General features: G+C 45.0%; 2 protein-coding genes across 3 annotated transcripts; both read left to right on the top strand.

The window, feature by feature from the left end:
- Nucleotides 1-3,900: 3,900 nt before the first annotated feature.
- On the top strand, nucleotides 3,901-14,137 carry LOC119354840 (transcription factor bHLH35-like). 2 transcript variants are annotated; one of them, XM_037621590.1, is made up of 5 exons: nucleotides 3,901-4,108; nucleotides 4,208-4,433; nucleotides 4,517-4,786; nucleotides 4,893-5,063; nucleotides 12,148-14,137. In XM_037621590.1, the coding sequence occupies exons 1-5, from the start codon at nucleotides 4,017-4,019 to the stop codon at nucleotides 12,214-12,216; spliced, it is 828 nt and encodes a 275-aa protein (XP_037477487.1). In that variant the 5' UTR covers nucleotides 3,901-4,016; the 3' UTR covers nucleotides 12,217-14,137. The 2 variants fall into 2 exon arrangements, with proteins under 2 accessions (XP_037477487.1, XP_037477488.1); XM_037621591.1 differs by having other exon boundaries at nucleotides 4,226-4,433; nucleotides 12,148-12,777.
- A 3-nt stretch (nucleotides 14,138-14,140) lies between these two features.
- Nucleotides 14,141-15,608, top strand: LOC119354842. Its single transcript, XM_037621592.1, has 2 exons — nucleotides 14,141-14,746; nucleotides 15,230-15,608. The coding sequence occupies exons 1-2, from the start codon at nucleotides 14,396-14,398 to the stop codon at nucleotides 15,488-15,490; spliced, it is 612 nt and encodes a 203-aa protein (XP_037477489.1). The 5' UTR covers nucleotides 14,141-14,395; the 3' UTR covers nucleotides 15,491-15,608.
- Nucleotides 15,609-23,746: the final 8,138 nt, after the last annotated feature.

Here is a 23,746-nt window from a genome sequence, read left to right as displayed (position 1 = left end):
AATATAAAAAAGCAAGGTAACTAATGATAAAAGTGAGCACAAACGGTATTGCAATGCGTTGAAACAATGCCTAGGGTTCATACTTTCACTAGTGCAAGTTCTCTCAACAATAATAACATAATTGTATCATATAACTATCCCTCAACATGCAACAAAGAGTCACTCCAAAGTCACTAATAGCGGAGAATAAACGAAGAGATTATGGTAGGGTACGAAACCACCTCAAAGTTATCCTTTCTGATCGATCTATTCAAGAGTCCATAGTAAAATAACATGAAGCTATTCTTTTCGTTCAATATATCATAGAGTTCGTACTAGAATAACTCCTTAAGGCACAAATCAACCAAAACCCTAATGTCACCTAGATACTCCAATGTCACCTCAAGTATCCGTGGGTATGATTATACGATATGCATCACACAATCACAGATTCATCTATTCAACCAACACAAAGAACTTCAAAGAGTGCCCCAAAGTTTCTACGGGAGAGTCAAGACAAGAACCTGTGCCAACCCCTATGCATAAGTTCACGAGGTCACGGAACTCGCAAGTTGAACACCAAAACATACATCAAGTGGATCACGTGATATCCCATTGTCACCACAGATAAGCACATGCAAGACATACATCAAGTGTTCTCAAATCCTTAAAGAGTCAATCCGATAAGATAACTTCAAAGGGAAAACTCAATCCATTACAAGAGAGTAGAGGGGCAGAAACATCATAAGATCCAACTATAATAGCAAAGCTCGCGATACATCAAGATCGTACCACCTCAAGAACACGAGAGAGAGAGAGATCAAACACATAGCTACTGGTACATACCCTCAGCCCCGAGGGTGGACTACTCCCTCCTCGTCATGGAGATTGCTGGGATGATGAAGATGACCACTGGAGAGGGATTCCCCCCTCCGGCAGGATGCCGGAACGGGTCTGGATTGGTTTTCGGTGGCTACGGAGGCTTCTGGCGACGTAACTCCCGATCTATTCTGCTCCCCGATGTTTTTAGGGTATATGGATATATATAGGCGAAAGAAGTCGGTCAGGGGAGCCACGAGGGGCCCACGAGGGTGGGGGCGCGCCCAGGGGGCAGGCACGCCTCCCTGCCTCGTGGCCACCTCGAAGCTTCCTTGACTTCAACTCCAAGTCTCCTGGATCACGTTCATTCTAAAAATCACGCTCCCGAAGGTTTCATTCCGTTTGGACTCTGTTTGATATTTCTTTTCTGCGAAACACTGAAACAAGGGAAAAAACAGAAACTGGCACTGGGCTCTGGGTTAATAGGTTAGTCCCAAAAATAATATAAAAGTGTTTAATAAAGCCCATAAACATCCAAAACAGATAATATAATAGCATGGAACAATCAAAAAGTATAGATACGTTGGAGATGTATCAGCCGCCCGCGCGATGGGCGAGGGAGGGGGAGGAGGAGAAGTATGATACAACAATTATATCACTAGAAACTCCTTTCACGTATGAATCTAACGATATGCTTTGTGTAACATGTATGTCATATATTACTACTCTAACCCATAGTCAAAAGGAATCTCGAAAAACGTATTAGGCCCTACATACATATAGATGGAGCGAGTATATAAACTATATTATGAAATGAAGGAAGTATATAGTACGCACATCAAGATTATGAGCCCCACGGGAAGATGCAGCTGCCCGCTGCCAAGCATACATCAGAGCAACTCCAATGAGGCGACCCATTTCGTCCACCGCCGTCCGTTTGGGTCGGCATGGGTAAAAGAGAAGGCCCAATGCAGCGACCCAAACCCAAATGGAGTCCACTTCATGTCCGTGCCGACGCATTTGCGGCCCAAATTTGCGTCCCAAATGCGTCAGCGCGGACGTAGAACGGACGCTACGCGCGCCTTCTCGGTGTCTTCCACGGCCCCACCTGGCGGTCGTCCAACCGCCCGCCACCTACCTGGTCAGCTTAATTTATGACATCGGGCCCACACGTTAGCAACGGCGGTCATCCTTTTTTAAGCCGGCCGTGCGGCGGGGCCGTCCTCATCCAGCCAGACCCCATCCCCATCTAGCCAGACTTGCTCCCCCGTCGCCGGCAAACCCTAGCCACCCTAGCTGTGCCAAATGGGGCTCTTCTCCGGCGCCGGTAGCAGCAGCAAGGCCAAGGCCAAGTCGCCCGCCACCCCCTTTCCCATAGAGTTTCTCCTGCCTCCGCCGACGCCAGCTCGCCGGCCGAGGCATCGAGTCAACATGCCGGTGCACCAGGCAGAGTGGTACTGGCAGCACTGCGTGCCTCTCCCGTACCCCGACGTCACCCTGCCGCACAACTGGCACCTAGATCCGGAGAGGATCCCGGTGCCGGCGGCCCCGCGGTCGGCCAGGGCACACGCGGAGGAGGTGCGGCGCCGGCGGGAGCTCCTGACGCCAAAGCAGCACCGCGATACCGCCTACGCCTCCGACTCGCCCAACTGGGTGCGCTGGTTTGCCTTCGAGCACGAGGAGGCGAGGTGACGCGGCGTCTGCGAGGTCGACCGGACCATGCCACCGCCCCCGCTCATCGTCCGTTTACCAGGAGAGCGAGGATGACGAGTGGCGCAGGGCGGCGGCGGCAGAGGAAGAGGAGGCGGCGTACGAGGCGGCCATGGCGCAGGCCATGGCCCTCTCCGCGGCGGGCGACTGCGTCCTGCCGCCAGTGACCCCGCCGTCTCTGTGAAAGCCGAGCCGGAGCCGGAGCCGGAGCCGTCCCCCATCGAGTGCTACTCCTGGACGGGAGTAGTGCGTGAGTGGGTCAGTGCGCCGCCGGTCCGGGTGGGGGCGACGCCGGCACACGAGGCGGCGTACCTCGAGCACTGGCGCCACATCCGGTTGGCCGAGGAGCGCCGCCACGGCGAGTACCTTGAGATGCTCGAGCGCGAGGCCGAGGAGGAGGCGCGCCAGGCCGCGGCGGCACAGGCGGCCTCACAGCCCGCGCCGGCGCCGGCACAGCCCGCGCCGGACATGAACGCCCTCTGGAACTCAGCGTTCTTCTGGGCCGGCCCTGCGCCGACGCTCATCGACCTCACGGACCCCGAGGACGACAACGACGACGCTTAGGGCAGCGCGCCGCCTCGTAGTTTAGTTTATTTTTAATTTTTATTAATGCTAATTTGAACGTGTGGACTCTCTCCGGCCTTCCTGGCCGGCTTTAATGTATAATTATTGCATGTTTTTTTTCGCGCCGTCAAAAATGGATCGGGCCAGCGTTGGGCGTACACGCCGACCCAAATACGAACGTGATCGTTCGTGTCTACCTAGCCGACCCAAACGGATAAAAAGTGAATAAAATCGCCGTTGGTTTGGATCGGGCCATTGGAGTTGCTCTCATGGCCTGGACGGAGCACATGCGAGGTGCCAAAGTTGTTGGGCCCATACGTTGACATGAAGGGGACAGCAGCGCACAGGCACATATTCGATCTCGAATGGGACGCGAATCGAGAACAATTTTGTTAGAACTCATCTAGATGAGATATAATTTGGTCTTATTCATCTTTTATAGCCATTGGATGTGATGCTATAAGATGCTATAAGATGCGTGTGTGCTGACGTGGATGTTATATATTCTTGTTTTCCAAGTGAATAAGACCAAATTATATCTCATCTAGATGAGTTTTAGGTACTTCCGTAAATGGTAAACCAGCCAATGGCTGTACGGCACGCACGTTGTCTAGGCCGTGAAGGCGCCAGGTGCCATCAGGTAGGGTCGCTCGCACGTCGGCCCCCGCCACCCTGCGACGCAGATCTACCATCGTCCACACGCTGCCACTTGTGCTAACGAATTCACGCTATCCACACGCAGTCACATCCTGATCGCATCCTGCTACTATTCCATGCTTCTGTATAAAGCCTCTGGGTGCTGACTAGCGAGTAGCGAGTGAAGCATCAAGTACCCCTGGCAGAACAAAACCCCTCGCTAAAAACAAGCGCCAGTACAGCACGGGGGAGAGAGAGAGAGGCCAACAACCATCTGTGCGAGCAGATCGACTCGTTGTCTCGTTGCAATGGAGGCCGACATGGACATGAGCTTCGATTTCTCTTGGGAGACGCCTAACTTCTTCGAGGCCCAGGTGCTGGAGCTCGGCGTCGTCGACAGGTGAGCCTGCACATTCAAGTGCGCCCCTCTGCTTGTTCATGGGGCAATCCATCGCCGGTAATTGTTCCTTCCTTTGGTGCCTACTAACCGTTGGATTAGCCTTGTTGATTGTTGCAGTATGTACCTGCCGGCTGAGGACTCGCTGTCCGGTCTGTACTCCTGCAGCTACGACGACTCGAGCTCGCCGGACGGCGCCAGCTCGTGGTCGACGGCCATGACGATGGCAACCCGCGCGAGCAAGAACATAATCATGGAGAGGGACCGTCGCAGGAGGCTCAACGAGAAGCTTTACAACCTCCGCGGCGTGGTTCCAAACATCACCAAGGTGAGCGCTCCCGCGCCCGCCTGCGATTCATCAATTTACAGATCACGGTGTGCTTAATTTGCTTGGCGTTTGTGCGGCGTTAGATGGACAAGGCGTCCATCATCCAGGACGCCATCGCGTACATCGAGGCGCTGCAGGAGCAGGAGCGGCAGCTTCTAGCCGAGATATCCGACCTCGAACCAGACAACTGCACCGCCATGGTCAAGGCGGAGGACGTCGCCTCCGTCGGGAGCCAAGCGGAGGAAGACGGCGTGGGCTTGCCGCGGCGGAAGAAGATGAGGAGGACTAGCTCCGCCTCCTCCGTCAACGACGCCATCACTTCCCCTGCCACGTATCCGGTCGAAATCCTCGAGGTAAATATCAACCTTCGAGGCAACGTTATGGAACGACACCATGCAATTGCAATTGCAGAGACGTAGTGCAATCGATGGAATGACTGCGCTGTTACGGTTTGTGCAGCTGGAGGTGACGAATGTAGCGGAGAAGCTGTCGGTGGTGAGCCTGAGGCACGGCAAGGCGCGGGACGCCATGGCCAAGGTGTGCGGGGCGCTGCAGTCGCTCTGTCTCAAGGTCATCACGGCAAGCGTCACCACCGTGGCCGGCAGCATGGTCCACACCATGTTCATCCAGGTAACCGTCCATCGATTCGCTGTCTTTCCCACCCAATCAATTGCTCCTCTCGCTCTATCCTGATTTCTCCAACGAAAAAGATTTGCTTCCGGTCCGTCCCTTTTGCTCGGTTGCTCCCGAATTTCTTTGATGACATCACCTTTGATGACGTCACACAAATGACGTCATACGTGACAGGGCTCGTTCATAAAAAGCATACGTTGGTTTCTTTTCTCCATCAACCGGGTAGATTATTATGAACCGGTAGTACTCCGTTCATTTCATAATGTAGTGTGTCTGCATTTTTCAAGATTTAAGTTTAATCATAAATTTAACCAACGTGGAAAACTGCAGTGGGAGCAAAACTTATATCATTGAAAACTTCTTTCGAATACGAATTCAATGATATAATTTTTGTTTCCGCCGCAGTCGTTCACGTTGGTTAAATTTGTGATCAAATTTAAATCTTAAAAAATGCGGACACACTAAATTATGAAATGGAGGAAGTATCTCACAAGGAAAATAAGAGGGTAGAATTTCGATCATGTTGTCCTACCTCATAAAATGTGACCAATGAAAATCCTCCGCGATAATCCTCTGAAGCTGCACCACCACTTGATCCTCCGACATAAAAAAAACACACTACTCCTCGAACCTTGGTACGTATCTCCGTCCTTGCGTTTTCAATTAGTAAGTTTGCACGTGCAATGCACGATACACTTCGATACACACCCGCACAAGTAACCACAACAAGCGTGAACTCAAAGATCCAACTAAAGACACTCACCGTGCTTGAAGATAAAGCTAGACACCATATTCGGCTTGGTATCATCATGTAAGTTGAGCAACAACGAGAAGTTTTTCAAAGAAAGATCAATGGTGGACATGCGGTCCAATACAGCTGACAAAACTACTACAAGCAAAAATAATAATGTATAAGTGCATATTATGCTCGAGAAAATGAAACATAATGCATTGGACAACAATGCCCAATCATGTTATGAATTTTGTAAAGTAACTTCAAAAAAAGCGAGTAGCTTCAAATTCGATTGTGAGAGGTCATCTATTCCAAGTTGATAACGTGTAAAATACACCTGGAAGGGAATATAGTAACGAAGCAATACAATTTTCTATTGTCGATTAAATCAACATATTCAAATCACATACGATGAGTGCATGATAGCTGATTAAATGAGCCAACCATTTCCACTGGAAAAGATTTAAATTTTGCTTATTGTTGTAAAAAAATGCATGGTCTACAGTTCAAACATGAGTGAAAACAATAAGTCAAGATATTGAAGGGTTCTACACAATATCCAGGTAGTAGAAAATAAATGTGAGTTCTGCTCTACAAAAGACGTCACCTGTGGTGAGATGCTGATAGTAAGTACAAAACAATTCTTGTAGTTAATTCTTGCGTAGGAAACACTGACCGCAATATAGTTGCCAACACTCATGCATCACAGCGCCAGGAGTAACCTGTTAAATAGCAGGAATATCACTAATTATTAACATCTGAAGAACAAATGCACGTACAAGGAACATAATCTAAATCCTTACACTAAAGTGGCAATAATATAGGAGACTTTTGATTTTCAGTAGAGCTGGTAGCAATCACACATGGAATATTCCTGCAAAAACACACATAGATGAAGTACTCCAGAAATAACAATTGGCCAGCATGTAGAACAAAATACATCAGAAAACTGAAGTGAGAAAGAGGGTGACATTCGGATTCCTTGCTATCACTCTGCCATTGTAAGCATGCACAACCATCATGTTGTGGAGCAAATGCTTATAAGGATGATGGATGGTGCAAAATAAGAACGAAAGGAGAAAACCAATATTATTTCATATTGAACAAAATTCAAAACTCACCCATTGATGCATCATGAACCTGAGCGTTTGAATCTCGTGTTTGTGCTGTAATGAAAAATAGGACAATGCAAATGAGGTTAGGATTTGAGACACCTCTTACCAAAGGAGGCAGGGATGCATGATAATTTGCAGATTTCATTTGTTGATAATGCCAAACCTAGAAGTTGCAGAGGCGGGAATATACGGTGGGGGTGAGGTCCGGCGGGTGGGGTGCGGGGAGATGATGCATTGTGTGCGGATGGTGAGGCAGTGGCAAATCAGATCCAAAACGTGTAGCACGTCGAGTGAAGCAGTGGGCGACGACACATGGGTGCCCTGAAGAAGGCACAACTCCTCCTCATGCGTCCCTGGTGGTGGCTCGCGTGCTGTCGTGGCCACTACTTCTTGTACATGAGTTCCGGTTCCGGGCGAGAGCACGTTCGTCTTGCCAGCGTACGCGGGTGGCTCTATCATCCGGCCGTATGTGAGCTCTTCATGTGTCTCCCATGCGCACACTCCTTCGCTGGACAGGGCCAGGGCACGAGCGTTGTCGGCGAGCCCGCCGGCGCATCCTTTCGATCTCTTCGACACTCACATCACGACGTGTCTCCTCCTGGGGGCATTCGCCCCTCAATCATTGGGTGCATGCGCCGCCGGCGCCAGACAGGGTGGGCAGCATGCATGTTGCCAGGCGAGCGCAACGCCGCCACCGCCGGACAGGGTCAGGCCCGTGTGCATGTTGCCCGGCAAGCGCGCCGCCGCCCTGGGCGCGGCCTCTCGCCCTCTCCTCTACATGCCTTGTCCTCCCTCCCTCGTGTGTTACTTTGGGTTCCTCAACGACGGAGTCCTCGCTTAACGGCGGGAGCGTCTCGCATGCATTGGCTGGCGGCTTGCTCGTTGGAATTTTCTCTTTTTGGTTGGAGGTTTTGTACGGGATTAATTAGATTGAGAGGTGGCGCTAATTAAGGGAGAGAGATAACCGGTGGCAATTTGGATTGCATGTGTTGCGTGATTGTAGGAGTTGCTGATGCGGGGCGTATGTGGGGTGTTTTGGTGGAGTACGGTCAGTCAATTAAAATTGCTAAATGCACATACAAATAGGATTAGATTAAGGTTAGCTGTTAAATTAACTTAGTGGGCCTAATCATACGGTGGTAATTGATCTGCATACATTTTGTGAGGTGTCTTTAGAGAAGATTTTGTTTGATCTTTTATAAGTAGTGTAGATGCGTGGACGGCTCGAGTTGACACACTGTCTAAAAAACATGAGTCTCAAACTGCAAGCACCATATGTCGTCAGCACTGACTTTGGCATGTGCATACTACTCCTCCAACCTTGGTATGTAGTATTGCTCATCGTCGCGAATGTAACCCTGGTCGCTACGGTGATTCTGTTGCTATTTTTTTTTGAAATGAAAGGTAGATCACATTCTACTTTGTATATTTCAAAACAGGCCGTAGCCCGGAGACCGTAGGTCCATTACATTTATGTTCTGCACCATGGTGCATAGGCCATAAGCTGCCTAGCGAAAGGAAGAACAACAGAGGGAGCAAGAACAGAAGCCAAAACAAAACAACAGAACAACAACAACAACAACAACAACATGATCTACATTATGCACGTAAACTCTGCATCCAAAGTAGAACAACTTCTTTACGCTCCAGTCTCCTTGTCCAGTGGCTCCATAGCTTGAGAAGATTTGATGTGTACAACCGAGCATAAGATGGAGACCAAATCTTATTGTTGAAAATCCTACCATTCTGGGTGTGCCAGAGAGTGACAGCAGCGGCAGCAACGAGGACATGCCAAGTAGCCGACGACGTTCAACTTGATTGAGTATGATGTATAAAATCCAGCAGATCAGCGGAGTTAGCCATGTCAAAGCTGTCCTAGACAGTAGATGCGAGAGAGAAACGCATGATGATATGGTCGATGGACTCTCGGGCCGGGCAGACATCGCAATCAGCATGAGAAACCACCGAGGTCCATTGTTTCCTGACCATGTTATCTCTTGTATTCAGACGACCTCAAAAAGCCAGCCACAAGAAGATACGGTACTTAAGCGGAATTATGGGGTCCCAAACCCACGAGTTGAACCTGCTGCTCATCCCCCGGAAGGTGAGAAGGTGATAAAAGTCCGAAGTGCTCGAAACCTTTCCATAAAGGGAGGAAGAACGAGTGTCCTTGTCAAGAGGCGCAGGCTGAATGCCCAGAAGAAGAGAGTGCAAGCGCTGCAGTTCCTGGACTGCCGATCGTGTAAGATTAGGGTGCAGCTGAACATCCCAAACACCATCAGCAGAGAGCTGCGAAGCAACCGAGCAAGAAATGTCTTTTGCAAAAGTGTAGAGAGTCGGCAACACATGATTAAGATGCCCGACTTCAAGCCATTTGTCATGCCAAAAAGAGAGACAACTCCCATTACCCAGAGAGCATCTGGAAGCATTGAGAACCATGGAATAAACCGCTTGAAACCCTTCCAAATGGGTGTATCTCTGCTCTGTGTCCCAAAAGCAATACGACGATCGCAGTACTGTGAAGCGAACCACTGGAAACAAGGAATATCCGAGGACTGCAGAACTTGGCCGTGAACTTGCATAACAGAGCTTGATTATGAGCAGCCACATCCCGCACACCCAGCCCACCAGAACACCGCGGCATAGACACATATTCCCAAGCCACCAAGCATTGATCTCCCTGAACACTGTTCTTGCCTTGCCAGAAAAACGCCCTTAGGAGGTTGTTCAGCTTGGCAATATCTTTGCACTGTCGCTATTATTCGCCGCAGCTGAACGACGAAGACCCTCTGTAACAATCATCCCTGTATGCACCATCTCTCTCAGAGTCAAACTCTCCCATCTATCCATTCCTTCTGCCGGCGCTGTTACCAAACCAATAACGGTCAGCTCCAAAACCACTATGCCCCCGGTGTGTCTTCTTTGTATGTTTGTGATAAATTGTTTTTCTAATAAAGGGTGAAATTTATTTTCTTAAAATTAATGGAGCATCAGGATGATACAAACACAGAGAACACACCTGACCTTTGCATGGTTAGGATGTACAACCAACACCCATGCACGCACACATAAATACGTCGCCAAATAGTAGTCATATAAGACCAACACTACTATGCATAGACGAGGAAAAAAACAAAACCTCAAAGCGATCAGATCCGCGATCGATAAACTACATCAATGACCATAGCAGTAGCAACCATTCCATGACAACACACGAATGACGAGGTTCATCAATAGCAGTGCCTTCAGAAAGGGATCGACGCTCATGCGTCGCCACCAGACCCAACTACCCAAGGCTATAATATAAATTTTTCACCCTAAAGAACCAGTCTAATAATATCCGAGCAACACCTTCAGCAAGGTAAGGACACAAAAACACATGGATTTACGGATTTCTAATATTCGTTGCTGTTGCACATGCAACAATTTTTATGGTAAGAGACTATGATCCAACTACTCGATGCAACGTATCGGAATTGCTAGGTATAACCCACACAGGTCAGCCCTAGGCTTTCATCTCATAACTCAAGACCGAAGCCACTTATGTGCTGTAGCCATCACTTTTTCGTGATCCCAGCAGTTGCATGCGATGTGGCCGCTACACAACCATCCCTCTACGCCAAGCTATCGTCCCGCCAAAGCTAGTCACTGAGTCTGGAGAGAGGAACCCTCACAAAGACCTTTCGGTGGGCACCACAATGCGTCGCAAGTGCACCGTTGCACGCCGGTGTGGTCGCCATAAGGACCAACAACAATGACGAAGCACAACACCACTGACTACCACCTCACCAGAGAGAGCCCTTCACAGGCCTGTCATCCTAGGGGCCAATATGGCTGGAGCCGGAGGATGAAAGGCACATCAATATCGCTCGCGTGGAGCGCAGCCGCCACTAGATCAGGAGCGGATAGCCGCCAGATCAATGTCGTGCCTCCCGATCCAAGTCGACAAGAACCAAGGCCGCATTGCCAAATAGGGAAGCCGCCACGTGCACTGGGACTGCTGTTGCCGCCATAAAACGAGGCTTCCATAATGTAGTTGCCCGCCCAGCACCACCAGGAAGCTGTTGCATCCACGCAACAAAAGCCACAGGGACGACGCGTCCCATCGCCAACTTCCTCGAGTTGCCCGAGGCTTCGCATGTGAGCCCTCTAGTGGAAGCAATGTGTTGGGAAGACAAAGGAGCACCCTAGCGGTGGATGTGATGAGTGTTTCCCCCATGTCGCAAGAGGCGGCACGGGGGATGCGGGTGTTTGGTTCAGTTCTAGGCTGCCTTTGTCAAATCAATTGTTTTGGGTGAGTAAGACTAGAACTATATCCTGCAGAAAAAAAAGAGATTTGAACTATGTGTTTTTAGAGCTGAAAGTAGGTATAAATCACAGTGTACGAGCGCACTAGGTAGTAACGCCTCATATTGGGCTTGCAATGTGACATTCCCCCTATCTCTCGTGCATGCATGCATACAAACAAATGCATGATATCAATAAAGCATTTCCCTAAATTGAATTTCAAAAAAATCTTTACCTCTTAAATCATTGACCCTATTAATGATTCGCTTTCACTAGCATTCTGGTGGCGAAATCTTCAAAACTAGATCCCATACCAGCATGTTTCGACGAATTTTTGGCCGGTACTTGCCAGATTAGTGTCACTTAGTTATCTTTATTTGCTACCTTGTTGTCAAAATGAAATTAACTTAGTTTTCAGATTTCTGGAAGTTGATATACACCGCTAAAAGCTTGCTTCATTATGCTTATGTTAGTTGATGCCTCTTCCTACTTTTGTCAATCATCGAATACTCACTCTTTAGCTATGCATAACATTGCAGTGTCCAAAAGCGTATGAAAGTATTTCTCGGTAACTATATACAATCATCATGGAAACCGTTCAGGGTTAAAGATGGCAACTAGGGTGACATAATATGACAACTGATGGCAATGAAAAAAATCATTGAAGAATGTCAATATCAGATCTTGTTTCGAAGCCCTTGTGAAGAAAAACCTAGCGGTGTAGAAGGATCGCTAATCGGATTAACGATTTGTGAGATAAATCATTACAAAAGTTCAAAAATGCAATTAACGTGATGACATCAACATTAGATGAAAGATTCCTGCATGCATGCATGTGCTTTTTCTATAAGTGAAAAATCTCGTTGAAAGGTGTGATAGCATCAAAAGACACATATGCACACAATGCTACTTAATTTTATTGATAAAATTTAGTTCTATTTTTCAGACGGAAGGGATGGATGGTGCTCGGACAATCAAGGAGCTGATACAGGTTGCACTCCACCATCTCAAATGAGAAGAAGCTCGTCAAATCCATGAGTTACTGATGATGTTAGTGTTGCAAACTATGCACTAATGGGCATCCCAACTTCTACCTACAGTGTATCATGTTCACTATATCATGACAAGAGAGGCCTATGAGTCCACCTTAGTACTAATGTCATCATCTAATAACACCACAACAATTGTAGTTATTAATCATAATCACTAGTAAAATGGTACCGCATGGGTTAGCCCGGCGTGGCACCATATGGAGCATGGAGGTTGATTTAGTGGGATTTCTGCTACGGTCGGCATGGGTGGGCTGTTGTACGGAGTATGTGCAGATTTCTTTTCAATATTCAAAATCCTAACTAAATATATTGAGGGTCCAAATTACAAATTTGTTTCATCGTAATGTTCCTCGTGTCGATATCTTTAAAATTAGCTACCATGTAAATAGGTTCTGATGAACTTTTATTTCATGAGGTATACCTATTACGGTGGTAAAGGAATACTCATGTTAGTTAGTTAGTCGGTCCGTGTACATTGTTAGATATTATGGGTCTTGGACCACTAAGTCTTCTATATCAGCCTAAAAAAATTCTGAAATCACAAAGGCCCATTTAAGTTGCATGGCAAGTGTGTAAGTTTAGTCTTGTACTACTACTTGAGAAACATTAGCACTGATATATAAGGTTAGGAGATATACTACTCCTTGTAGCATGAGAAAAGAGTGCAACTACCTGCACGTTCAATCTCACTCACTCCCCCACTTCATGCCACGCAATGCGCACGGGTCACATCATATATCATCATGTCACCTAAATTGAGCTTGAGTTCGAGACAATGTTATATGCCATGTTGGAAGAATTGATATTTTTCTAGGTAGTGCACCGCTAAATCATCTTTGGGTGTGCCTCTCCAAACTTGAGCCTGTTATGGACATCGTTTGCTTCCAAATACTCCTTCCACCATGTGTTAGGTGCATTTCTACACTAGTGGAGAAATGACTAGCCACAACTTTTGTTGGTGGAGCACCATTTCCCACCAATGCCGACACTATTTTTTTTCAAATAGTGCTGGCGTGTGCATACTTGGTACGGCTGTGATACGACCTTAGTGCTGTCGTAAAAAAATTCTGTTACACCATAGATATTTGCTGAGTTTTTTTTGCTTGCTACATTTTCTTATGGCGTGGCCCATTAGGCCCATGCCAGCACTAGTCCATCTTCTAACTACCCTATCCAGTCAAAAAAAAATCTAAGTTCGATTCACCCCACATTGTTTTCACCTTCGCCCCCCCCTCGACCAGTGCCGCCTCCTCCTCCCGACCACGCCGCTCGTAGTCGTTGGACTAGTGCGTCAACCGCCACCTCTGGGTCAGGAGAAGATCTCCCCTCTCCCCTCGCACATCTTCTTCCCTTGCCCTAGCGTCTCCCTCCAGTGGCGGATCTGAGCCAGAAAAATAAGATACTTCTTCTCTGTACATGGATGGACTGATGAATGGATCATGGATGAATTTTGGTACCGTGAATATGTATGTTTGTTTGGTAGGAGTAGATGCTTTGCTTGATAGATGAATGAATGGTGCTAGCTTTCTGATAGATGGATGGATGAATTTTAGTACTGTAAATGCTCAATGCTACTGTGTAGGTAGATGATTTGCTAAATTTGTATTGCTAGTGTGATTGCTAATGGATAGACATTGTAGATGAAGAAAGCCAAGAATTATAATTAGATTGGCGGTGTAGAATTTGTTTATTTGTGTCTCCCTCGACCGATTTTGTTTATTTGTGTATACAATTAGTAGTGTAAAATTAGATTTAGCAGTGCAGTATCTGATTATATTTAGTAGAAATTGATTTATTAGTATTGAAACCGATTATACTTAGTGTTTAGTCTAGAATCCGATTATACTTAGTGTTCAGTACATTTTGTTTAGAATGGCGCAACTACCACCATGTCGAGTGTGCAAGTCAAGGTGCTCTAGCAGCCTTGCAACTGGCACGTTGTTCGGCATCTACTTCTAGTTGAGTTTTGTTCCTGCAGCGGTAACAAATTATATGAACCTTCTAAAAGTTATTTCTTTTATTTTTGTTGTTATTTCCATTAATGCATTGTGTGTGTGTGTGTGTGTGTGTGTGTGTTTTGTTCTTACACAGATCGTCCCATGCAATGCAAGATAGGAATTCAATGAGCTGACCGAAGACACTATGATCTTCGACGCTCCTGGGGGGCCTACACTATGGAGGTCGAGAAGGAATGAAAGATGTCCCAGATTTGAGGAGATGAATGAGATCATTTCATTGCCCATATGCGACTCACTGGGGGGTGAATTGATCAACTTCTCCTTCAGAGGACGAAGAACCAGGCTGGTTGTTATCTATCTCAACACGGAGGAAGATGATGAGGACCCACTTGATGAAGCCCTCTATGGCCAAAGAACGAGGCTGGGCGATGATGAAATGGACAACCTTTGGAAAAAACTTCTGCCACGTGATGCCTACGCCGGGATGCCATTCGTGAGCCATCTGACAAGGACGAATATTATCCGCCATGTCATGGTACGTTACTTAGTGTAGTAATTTGATGATACTTAATTAGTGTAGTAATTTTTATGATGTGCTTAGTGTAGAATTTGATGACATGCTTAGTGTAGTAATGTGATGGTATGCTTAGTGTAGTAATTTGATGACATGCTTACTGTAGTAATCTGGTGATATGCTTACTGTAGTGGTAATGTGATGATATGCTTAGTGTAGAATTGGATGACATGCTTAATGTTGAATTCAATGATATATGTGAATTGAAGTGTATGCATGCTTTGTTGATAATTGCACATGACATATGTATTTTTTCCAGAAATGATATGCTCAATGTAGTAATTTGATGATATATATGCTTAGTGTAGTAATTTGATGATATGCTTAGTGTAAAAGCTGATGATATGCTTAGTGTTGAATCCGATGATATATGTGAATTGAAGTGTATGCTTTGTTGATAATTGCGCATGACATGCTCATCTATCATATATGTATGCTTTTTAGAAATTACCTACGAGGCTATCGGTGAGTTGTGACATCGAGCCGGATGAAGCAGACATGGCTAGACTACGCCTTACCACAAGGGGCTCCATCACCACCTGTGCGTACGCAGTGGACACGGATGATTGCACTGTCTTAAGCATGGCGGGGTGGAACAACTTCCTTGCTGGCAAGAATCTCTGTGTTGGACAGGTCATCTTAGTCACTATCAGAAACACCCCGCGTGTTGACTTGAGGATGATGATCATCATTGATCTCATTTGAAAGTATATGTGTGGCTGGGCCATCAGTGTTAAATAAACTACTTATTAACTATTAGTTAGCTAGTGTTTGTGAGAGTATTGTCATTTATTAATTAGCTAGCTAGTACTATTTGTGAGATTGTCGCTTATTAACTGGTATTGTTCTTTTATATGTGCTTATTATTAATGTGAAATGTGAAATGTTATATGGTGGGGGGGGGGGATTGGCTGCATGAAACGTTTGTGGCATGCGAAGTACATTACATGTCGCTAGGTGAGTGATTATAATGGTGGTTTTGTCCACATGACACACCATCAACATGTAGAATATTGGTGACATGGGGTCCACTACCACCATAGTTTTTTTAACAATGGTGCTATATTGATGGTGTTGGGTGTCCACGCTAGCAAGGTGGTGAGTCCAAATTATGTGATTATTTTGCTAGTATTTTTGTGCCTACTCCTTATGCCTTGTGGAATTTTACCGTGTTCGTGCATTTCTTTTTGTCGTTTATCCCAGGTAACATGTTTTGGACCAATTTTTTTTGGAAGAAATCCCAGGAAACGGTAGTGAAATCATGCATTTAGTATGATCACCTACCATAAAAGAGTCAAGTAGGAAGGCCAAAGAACAAATCGTCGCTGCGCTTCTAGGGTAAAAGACGACGTTCCATACGACTATGCCTGCCCGTATGAGCAGTCGTATGGAGTGCAACGCCGCCGGATCAACTATTTCCACCCCGTGAAATCGGATGGGGGATGGTACGAATATAGAGACCAGAAACCCGTCCAAAAGGAGGAACCATAGCCTCCAGAGTAATTCAGAGGAAGGAATCGGCAAGGAGGTGATGGCTGCCTCCACTACCATCATCGGGAAGGCTTCAACATCATCACCACTATCATCATCATCGTCCACATCCTATTCATTGTAATCTCAAGAACCCTAAAAGGGACAACTTGCGTGTTACATGTGTGATTCATTCATGTTCTACATCGACAGTGTTATCATGTTTCTTGCCTTCATGAGTGAGTAGTTCCCCTGGTTCTCGGGGATATGGATGAAACCTACCGTGTAATAGATCGTATGATATTAGGATTTATATCCTCTTTGCATATTTATGTTAATGATCTTCTTGACGTTGGGTGAAGTTGACCATCCAATGTATGCCAATTTTGGACGAAAGGTTATTACTAATGGCGGAATGGTTGGTTGCCGTGGTGGGTGACATGACTGACCCCATCCCCCTTCGTCCTGAATCGTTGCAGCAGGGGGTAAAATAAAGACCACCTATAGGCTGCATCCATGGGGTACTTTTCCCCCTTAATCACTGTTTGGTAACCAGAGTGGGGACGAACGGTGGTGGTGTATGTGAACGAGCCTGCCAAGTATATGCATGTGTCTGTACCCGCTCTGCCCACAAATAGAAATATGCAAAGTGTCTTAGGAATCTGACATAGCATTGTGTTTAGGCACCACAATAGACGCACACACTAGAGGGAACTCCAGACTCTCGAGAACTCTTTAGTCCGATTGGTTTCAAGACTCTCATTTGCAACTATCAATATTTACTTTCATTTCAATATTTAGTTTTATGTTTCTACACCATTTATATTATATTACTACTACTTTGGGTTACTCATAACTTGCATGCATAATATTTGCACCATCCAAGAGACAAATGATTGATTCATGTGCTCCCGATGGGATCGATACTCTTACTTCAAAAAGGTCACAACTAAACCATGTGCACTTGCAGGCTACGAAACTTTTTCTGGTGCCGCAGCCACGGAGCTGAGCGCTTTTGATCTTTGTCTTAAGTTTGGTTTGAATTTTGTGCAGAAGTCCAGGTAGTTGCTTTGCTTGGTTGAATTTGAGTTGGTTTATATAAAATATTATAAGATATTGGGAAATACAACAGCCGAACCTAAGTTCCCAATACAATATTGATATTCTTTCTTAACCTTTGGCAGGAAGAACATTAACGTTATGCATTGATTTATAGTGAAATTGAGAAAGTTTATTTGTATGTTTGTTTTTTGTTTGCTAATTATCAATTATAAATAATTTCTCTGCATCACTATTCTTAAGTTAAACTTTTATGGAACTACATCTGATAATCATGTTCAAGATAAGGTAGCATTGACAACAAAGAAGGCTATGTACCAGCTTGTGGATGAATAGGGATTAAGCTTGGGTATGTTGATACATCTCTAGCGCATCGATAATTTTTGTCATGTTTATGCCACTTTTATATCACTTGTATCTGTGTGAGATGAATTGTGTTTTGAAAAAATATGAAAGAAATACTTCTTGACTTTCATTGATGATTCCAATCAATGTTGTTATGTGTATCTTATAAAAGATAAAGATGAGGGTCTAGATTAATCCAAAATCTATAAGGGCAAAGTTGTAAAACAACTCGAAAGAATGATCAAAAGGATTTGGTCGGATGGTGGTGGAGAGAAATTTTCTAATGCATTGCTAACATGGTATAATCCATGAAAGGACACCTCCCAATTCCACTTAATCTAACGGGATCCTAGAAATGAAAAACCTCACTCTAATTAGTTTGCTTAACGCCATGATAAACATAACTTTTTTTATCAAAGGAATGATGTGAGGATGCGATATTTACTTCATGTCATGTCTTAAACCGAGGTCTGACAAAAGAACAAGATTGCCTCATTTGAACGATGGGAAAAAAGTTTAACACTATCATACTAGCATACGTGGGGTGGTTTGGTGAAAGTCAACTGCCAATTCTAAAGAAATGAAAACTAGCTTGGACCAAAGACCATTGGTTGTGTATTTCTTAGCTATGATGCACATAACATTGTTTATAAATTTCCAATGGTTATATATGGAGTACTTGACATAAGTAGGTACTAATCCAAAATGCAACCAATTTTTAGGATGTTTTTCCTATAAGAGATATACAAAGGATGTCTAGTCAAGAATGTTATCCTGGATCATTCACTTTACAGCGACAGAAGTTCTGATGAGGATGACAAAGAAGCTCCTTCATTAAAAAAGGATAAAGGACTTTGAACTCTTTTGGTGATAATTTCATTCTATACCATGTGGATGATACTCCTGCTACCATTTCAGAAGCTTATATTCATCTCCGAATGTAAACTACTACTCCCTCCGTCCCAAAATAAGTGTCTCAACTTTGTACTAACTTTAGTACAAATTTGCACTAAGCTCGAGACACTTATTTTGGGACGGAGGGAGTAGATGATAGGAATTAAAAGTGAGATGGATTCTATCTTGGTTAAGGTACTTTGGAGATCAATGTTTCTCCTTATAAATGGGTGTTCAAAAGAAAATTTAGATCTGACGATACTATTGAAAAATACAAGAATAGACTTGTTGCCAAGGGTTATACCCAAAAGGAAGGCAAATTGGTTTTGGAGTATTGACGACAAACTTGGTTGATGGACTAATGTGTTTGTGAGAATTGCAGGATAACACAGGTAGTAGTCCCTTATTGATTCGGTTTACCTACCAGAGATGACCCCTAAAAATGTGTGAAGACATTGAAGATAATGGTGGTTCGTGAAGACATTCACGATGAAGATTATGACATGTGAAGACATTCACTTGAAGACTATGGAGTGCGAAGACAAAGTTGTTTCGTAGTTTCCTTTTCTTCTTTATTGAGTCATAGGAACCACCGTACTGTTAAATGGGGTCCCAGTGAACAAAGTCAGAGTGACTGATGTGATGCTCAACCAAAAATCATATGTATTCGAGCAAAGACAACGGGAGCAAATCTTATCCAGAGCTAGATGAGTCAGCTTTGCTTGTAGCCCAAGTCAAGCTGCCACGTGTGTTTGAAATCCGACCGTTGGACACGTGTCAGTTCCTTAGTGACCTGATGTCTACTACACAACTTTATTCTTGTAGACTCGTGTTGGGCCTCCAAGCCTAAAGTTTTGTAGGACAGTAGCAATTTTCCCTCAAGTGAATGACCTAAGGTTTATCAATCCGTGGGAGGCGTAGGATGAAGATGGTCTCTCTCAAACAACCCTGCAATCAAATACAAAAAATCTCTTGTGTCCCCAACATGGCCAATACAATGGAAAATTGTATAGGTGCACTAGTTCGGCGAAGAGATGGTGATAAAAGTGTAATATTGATGGTAGAAATATATTTTTATATTCTGAATAAATAAAAACAGCAAGGTAGCAAATAGTAAACGGGCACAAAACGGTATTGCAATGCTTGAAGATGAGGCCTAACGTCCGTACTTTCACTAGTGCAATCTCTCAACAGTGCTAATATAATTGGATCATATAACCACCCATCAAAGTGCGATGAAGAATCACTCCAAAGTTCCTATCTAGTGGAGAACATAAGAAGAAATTGTTTTTAGGGTACGAAACCACCTCGAAGCTATTCTTTCCGATCGATCTATCCAAGAGTTTGTACTAAAATAACACCAAATAATTTTAGATTCATAATACTCAATCCAACACGAAGAGCTTCATAGAGTGCCCCAAGATTTCTACCGGAGAAACAAAGACAAGAACGTGCATCAACCCCTATGCGTAGATTACCCCAATGTCACCTCGGGAATCCGCGAGTTGAGTGCCAAAATATATATCAAGTGAATCAGAATAATACGCCATTTTCACCACGAGTATTATTTGCAAGACATATATCAAGTGCTCTCAAATCCATAAAAGTATTCAATCCGATAAAATGAAATCTCAAAGGGAAAAATCAATTCATCACAAGATAGAGAGGGGAAAATGCCATATGATCCGACTATATTAACAAAGCCTGCGATACATCAAGATCATGACATCTCAAGAACACGAGAGAGAGAGAGAGACATTAAACATATAGCTATTGGTACAAACCCTCGGCCCCAAGGGTGCACTACTCCCTCCTCATCGTGGAGGCCGCCGGGATGATGAAGATGGCCACTGGAGATGATTCCCCCCTCCGACAGGTTGCCGGAACGGGGGTCTAGATTGGTTTTCGGTGTCTACAGAGGCGTGCGGTGGCAAAACTTCTAGTCTAGGTTAACCCCAAGGGTTTTTCGAATATTTGGGAATTTATACGGCAAAGAGGGGGTGCGAGAGGCCACCGAGGTGGGCACAACCCACCTGGGTAAACCCTGGTGGGTTGTGCCCCCTCGGGGCACCCCCAGGTGCTGCTCTGGCCCATTGGTGGTCTTCTGGTCCATAAAAAATCCACAATAAGTTTCGCGGTGTTTGGACTCCGTTTGATATTGATTTCCTGCAATGTTAAAAACAAGCAAAAACCAACAACTGGCACTGGGCATTGGGCCAATAGGTTAGTCCGAAAAAATGATGCAAAGTTGCTATAAAATGATTGTAAAACATCCAAGAATGATAATATATCAGCATGAATACTTCATAAATTATAGATATGTTGGAGACCTATCAGCATCCCCAAGCTTAATTCCTACTCGTCCTCGAGTAGGTAAATGATAGAAAAAATAATTTATGAAGTGTGAATGCTAGCAAAGTGCATAAGTTTGATGAATGATAATTTCAATCACTTTTCCTAGCATCATAACATCAATTATTTCTTATAAAACTTCTCATGTTATAGTACCAACCAATTCACATGTTAAGGTTCAAACAATGAATTCTCTTGAAACTCAACAACCTATGTTCTCAGTCACCAAGCAATTGTAATTCAACTTATTCAATAGAGTATAAGTAAGAGCTCCACATACTCAACCATCATATAGTCTTCTATCATTGCTAACACTCACCACATACACATGAGCAAAACGTTTCAACCGGACACATAGAAAGATAGGGGATAATTGTTTTGCCTCCCAACATACTCACCTCAAGGGTGACGTCAACAATAATAACTCATGCTACCCATATCTGTAATGCCCACGATGCGGCTATATCTCCCATCTGTCGAAGCACAACTTAGAGGCATAACCACATTGTAAGCAATGTCACAAGACAGGTAATCTTCACACAACCCATGTAATGAATAAGGAAAAGGATACATAGTTGGCTTACAATCGCCACTTCACACAATACCTGAATATAACATTACATCATCCAGATACAATCAAGGTTCGACTATGGAACCAAAATAAAAGAAGACTATCCCTAATGCTACAGATCCCCGATCGCCCCAACTGGGCTCCACTACTGATCAACTGGAAACGAAACAACACAATGAACGAGATCTTCGTCGAGCTCCTCCTTGAGCTCGGTTGCGTCACGTGCACGGTTTCATCGGCACCTGCAAACTGGTTTTGGAAGTAATCCGTGAGTCACGGGGACTCAGCAATCTCACACCCTCGCGATCAAGACTATTTAAGCTTATGGGTAGGTAAAAGGTATGAGGTGGAGCGGCAGCAAGCACTAGCATATATGGTGGCTAACATATGCAAATGAGAGCGAGGAGAGAAGGAAAGGCACGGTCGAGAAACTATGATCAAGAAGTGATCCTAGAACAATCTATGTTCAAGCATAAGTCCAACACCGTGTTCACTTCCCGAACTCCGTCGGAAAGAGACCATCACGGCTACAAACGCCGTTGATGCATTTTAATTAAGTTAAGTTTCAGGTTTTCTACAACCAGACATTAACAAATTCCCATGTGCCCATAACCGTGGGCACGGCTTTTGAAAGTTCAAAACCCTGCAGGGGTGTCCCAACTTAGCCCATCACAAGCTCTCACGGTCAACGAAGGATATTCCTTCTCCCAAGACAACCCGATAAGACTCGGAATCCCGGTTACAAGACATCTCGACAATGGTAAAACTAAACCAGCAAAGCCACCCAGATGTGCTGACAAATCCTGATAGGAGTTGCACATATCTCGTTCTCAGGGCACACCGGATGAGCCAGACGTCGGGTAGGCCAGCCCAGAGTTGCCCCTGGTAGCCCCGGACATCGCTCAGTTGGACCAACACTTAGAGAAGAACTGGCCTAGGGGGGTTAAAATAAAGATGACCCTTGAGTCGGATGACCCAAGGGAAAGAAAAGGCTAGGTGGCAAATGGTAAAACCAATATTGGGCCTTGCTGGAGGAGTTTTATTCAAGGCGAACTGTCAAGGGGTTCCCATTATAACCCAAGAGCGTAAGGAATGCTAAATCAAGGAACATAACACCGGTATGACGGAAACTAGGGCGGCAAGAGTGGAACAAAACACCAGGCATAAGGCCGAGCCTTCCACCCTTTACCAAGTATATAGAGGGGCTGAGCAAAGCGGTAACATAGCCAAACAACGGGTTGCTAGGACAAGGTGGGTAGAGGCTTGGCTTAGCAATATGGGAGGCATGATAAAGCATGTGGTAGGTATCGCGGCATAGGCATAGCAATAGAGCGAGCAACTAGCAAGCAAAGATAGAAGTAATTTCGAGGGTATGGTCATCTTGCCTGAGATCCCACAAGCAAGAAGAACGAGTCCATGAAGAAGACAAACGGACGTAGTCGAACGAATCCTCACAAACGCGATGTTATCGGAACTAACCCGAAGAAGTAACACAGGAAAGAAGCAAACAACATAGTAAACAACCACCACATAAGCATGGCATGATGCACAACCAAGTATGATGCATGTCCGGTTTAATGATACATGGCATGGCAAAATGCACAAACAAACCTACAAATTAAGTGGAGCTCAATATGCAACGAGTTGCATATTGACGGAACACCACATCAATTAATTAGTTCTCTCTCATTTATGTACCCAACAATATTAAATGTTGTTAAACATGGCAAGAGATGAAGCAAAAGTGAACTACACAATCTAAGCAATTTAAATGGGGCCGGAAACATCAAACAACAATTCCGGTAAATCCCCATATGCATTAGCAATTTAATGCAAACAACAAATTTACACATTCTTGGAGTTGTTATCATGATCCGGATGACATGTGCAAGTTTTATGTAATATTTATGAAAAAGTTGGCACGATAAGATATGAGGCATTTGTCATCGTGGCGGAAAACAAAATGGGTGCCACGGCGACGATAACAAAACGGAGCCACGGCAATGTTCTGGTTCCGACAACTCATTGAGACGTCAGTGCAAAAGAAAGTGTGGCGGGAGCGTGCAAAAGATGGTAGGGTGATCCCGGTTACTGGGTTCCCACGGGTCGACGACGGTGACAAGGCAAAAGAGAGGCAACGTGCACAAGCAATTCGAGCACGGAGCAAGCATGAGCATCTCATACATCACACATGCATTCGTACACAGGCAGTCGTCTTGGGGTTATACCTTCGAAGCGTGCGTTATCGGAGGGGTTCGAGTTCGATGCGG

This window comes from Triticum dicoccoides, chromosome 2A (assembly GCF_002162155.2).
Source record: "Triticum dicoccoides isolate Atlit2015 ecotype Zavitan chromosome 2A, WEW_v2.0, whole genome shotgun sequence".
Lineage (NCBI taxonomy): Eukaryota > Viridiplantae > Streptophyta > Magnoliopsida > Poales > Poaceae > Triticum > Triticum dicoccoides.
Note: the sequence above shows the minus strand (reverse complement) of the source record. Positions and strands in the feature narration are given on the sequence as shown.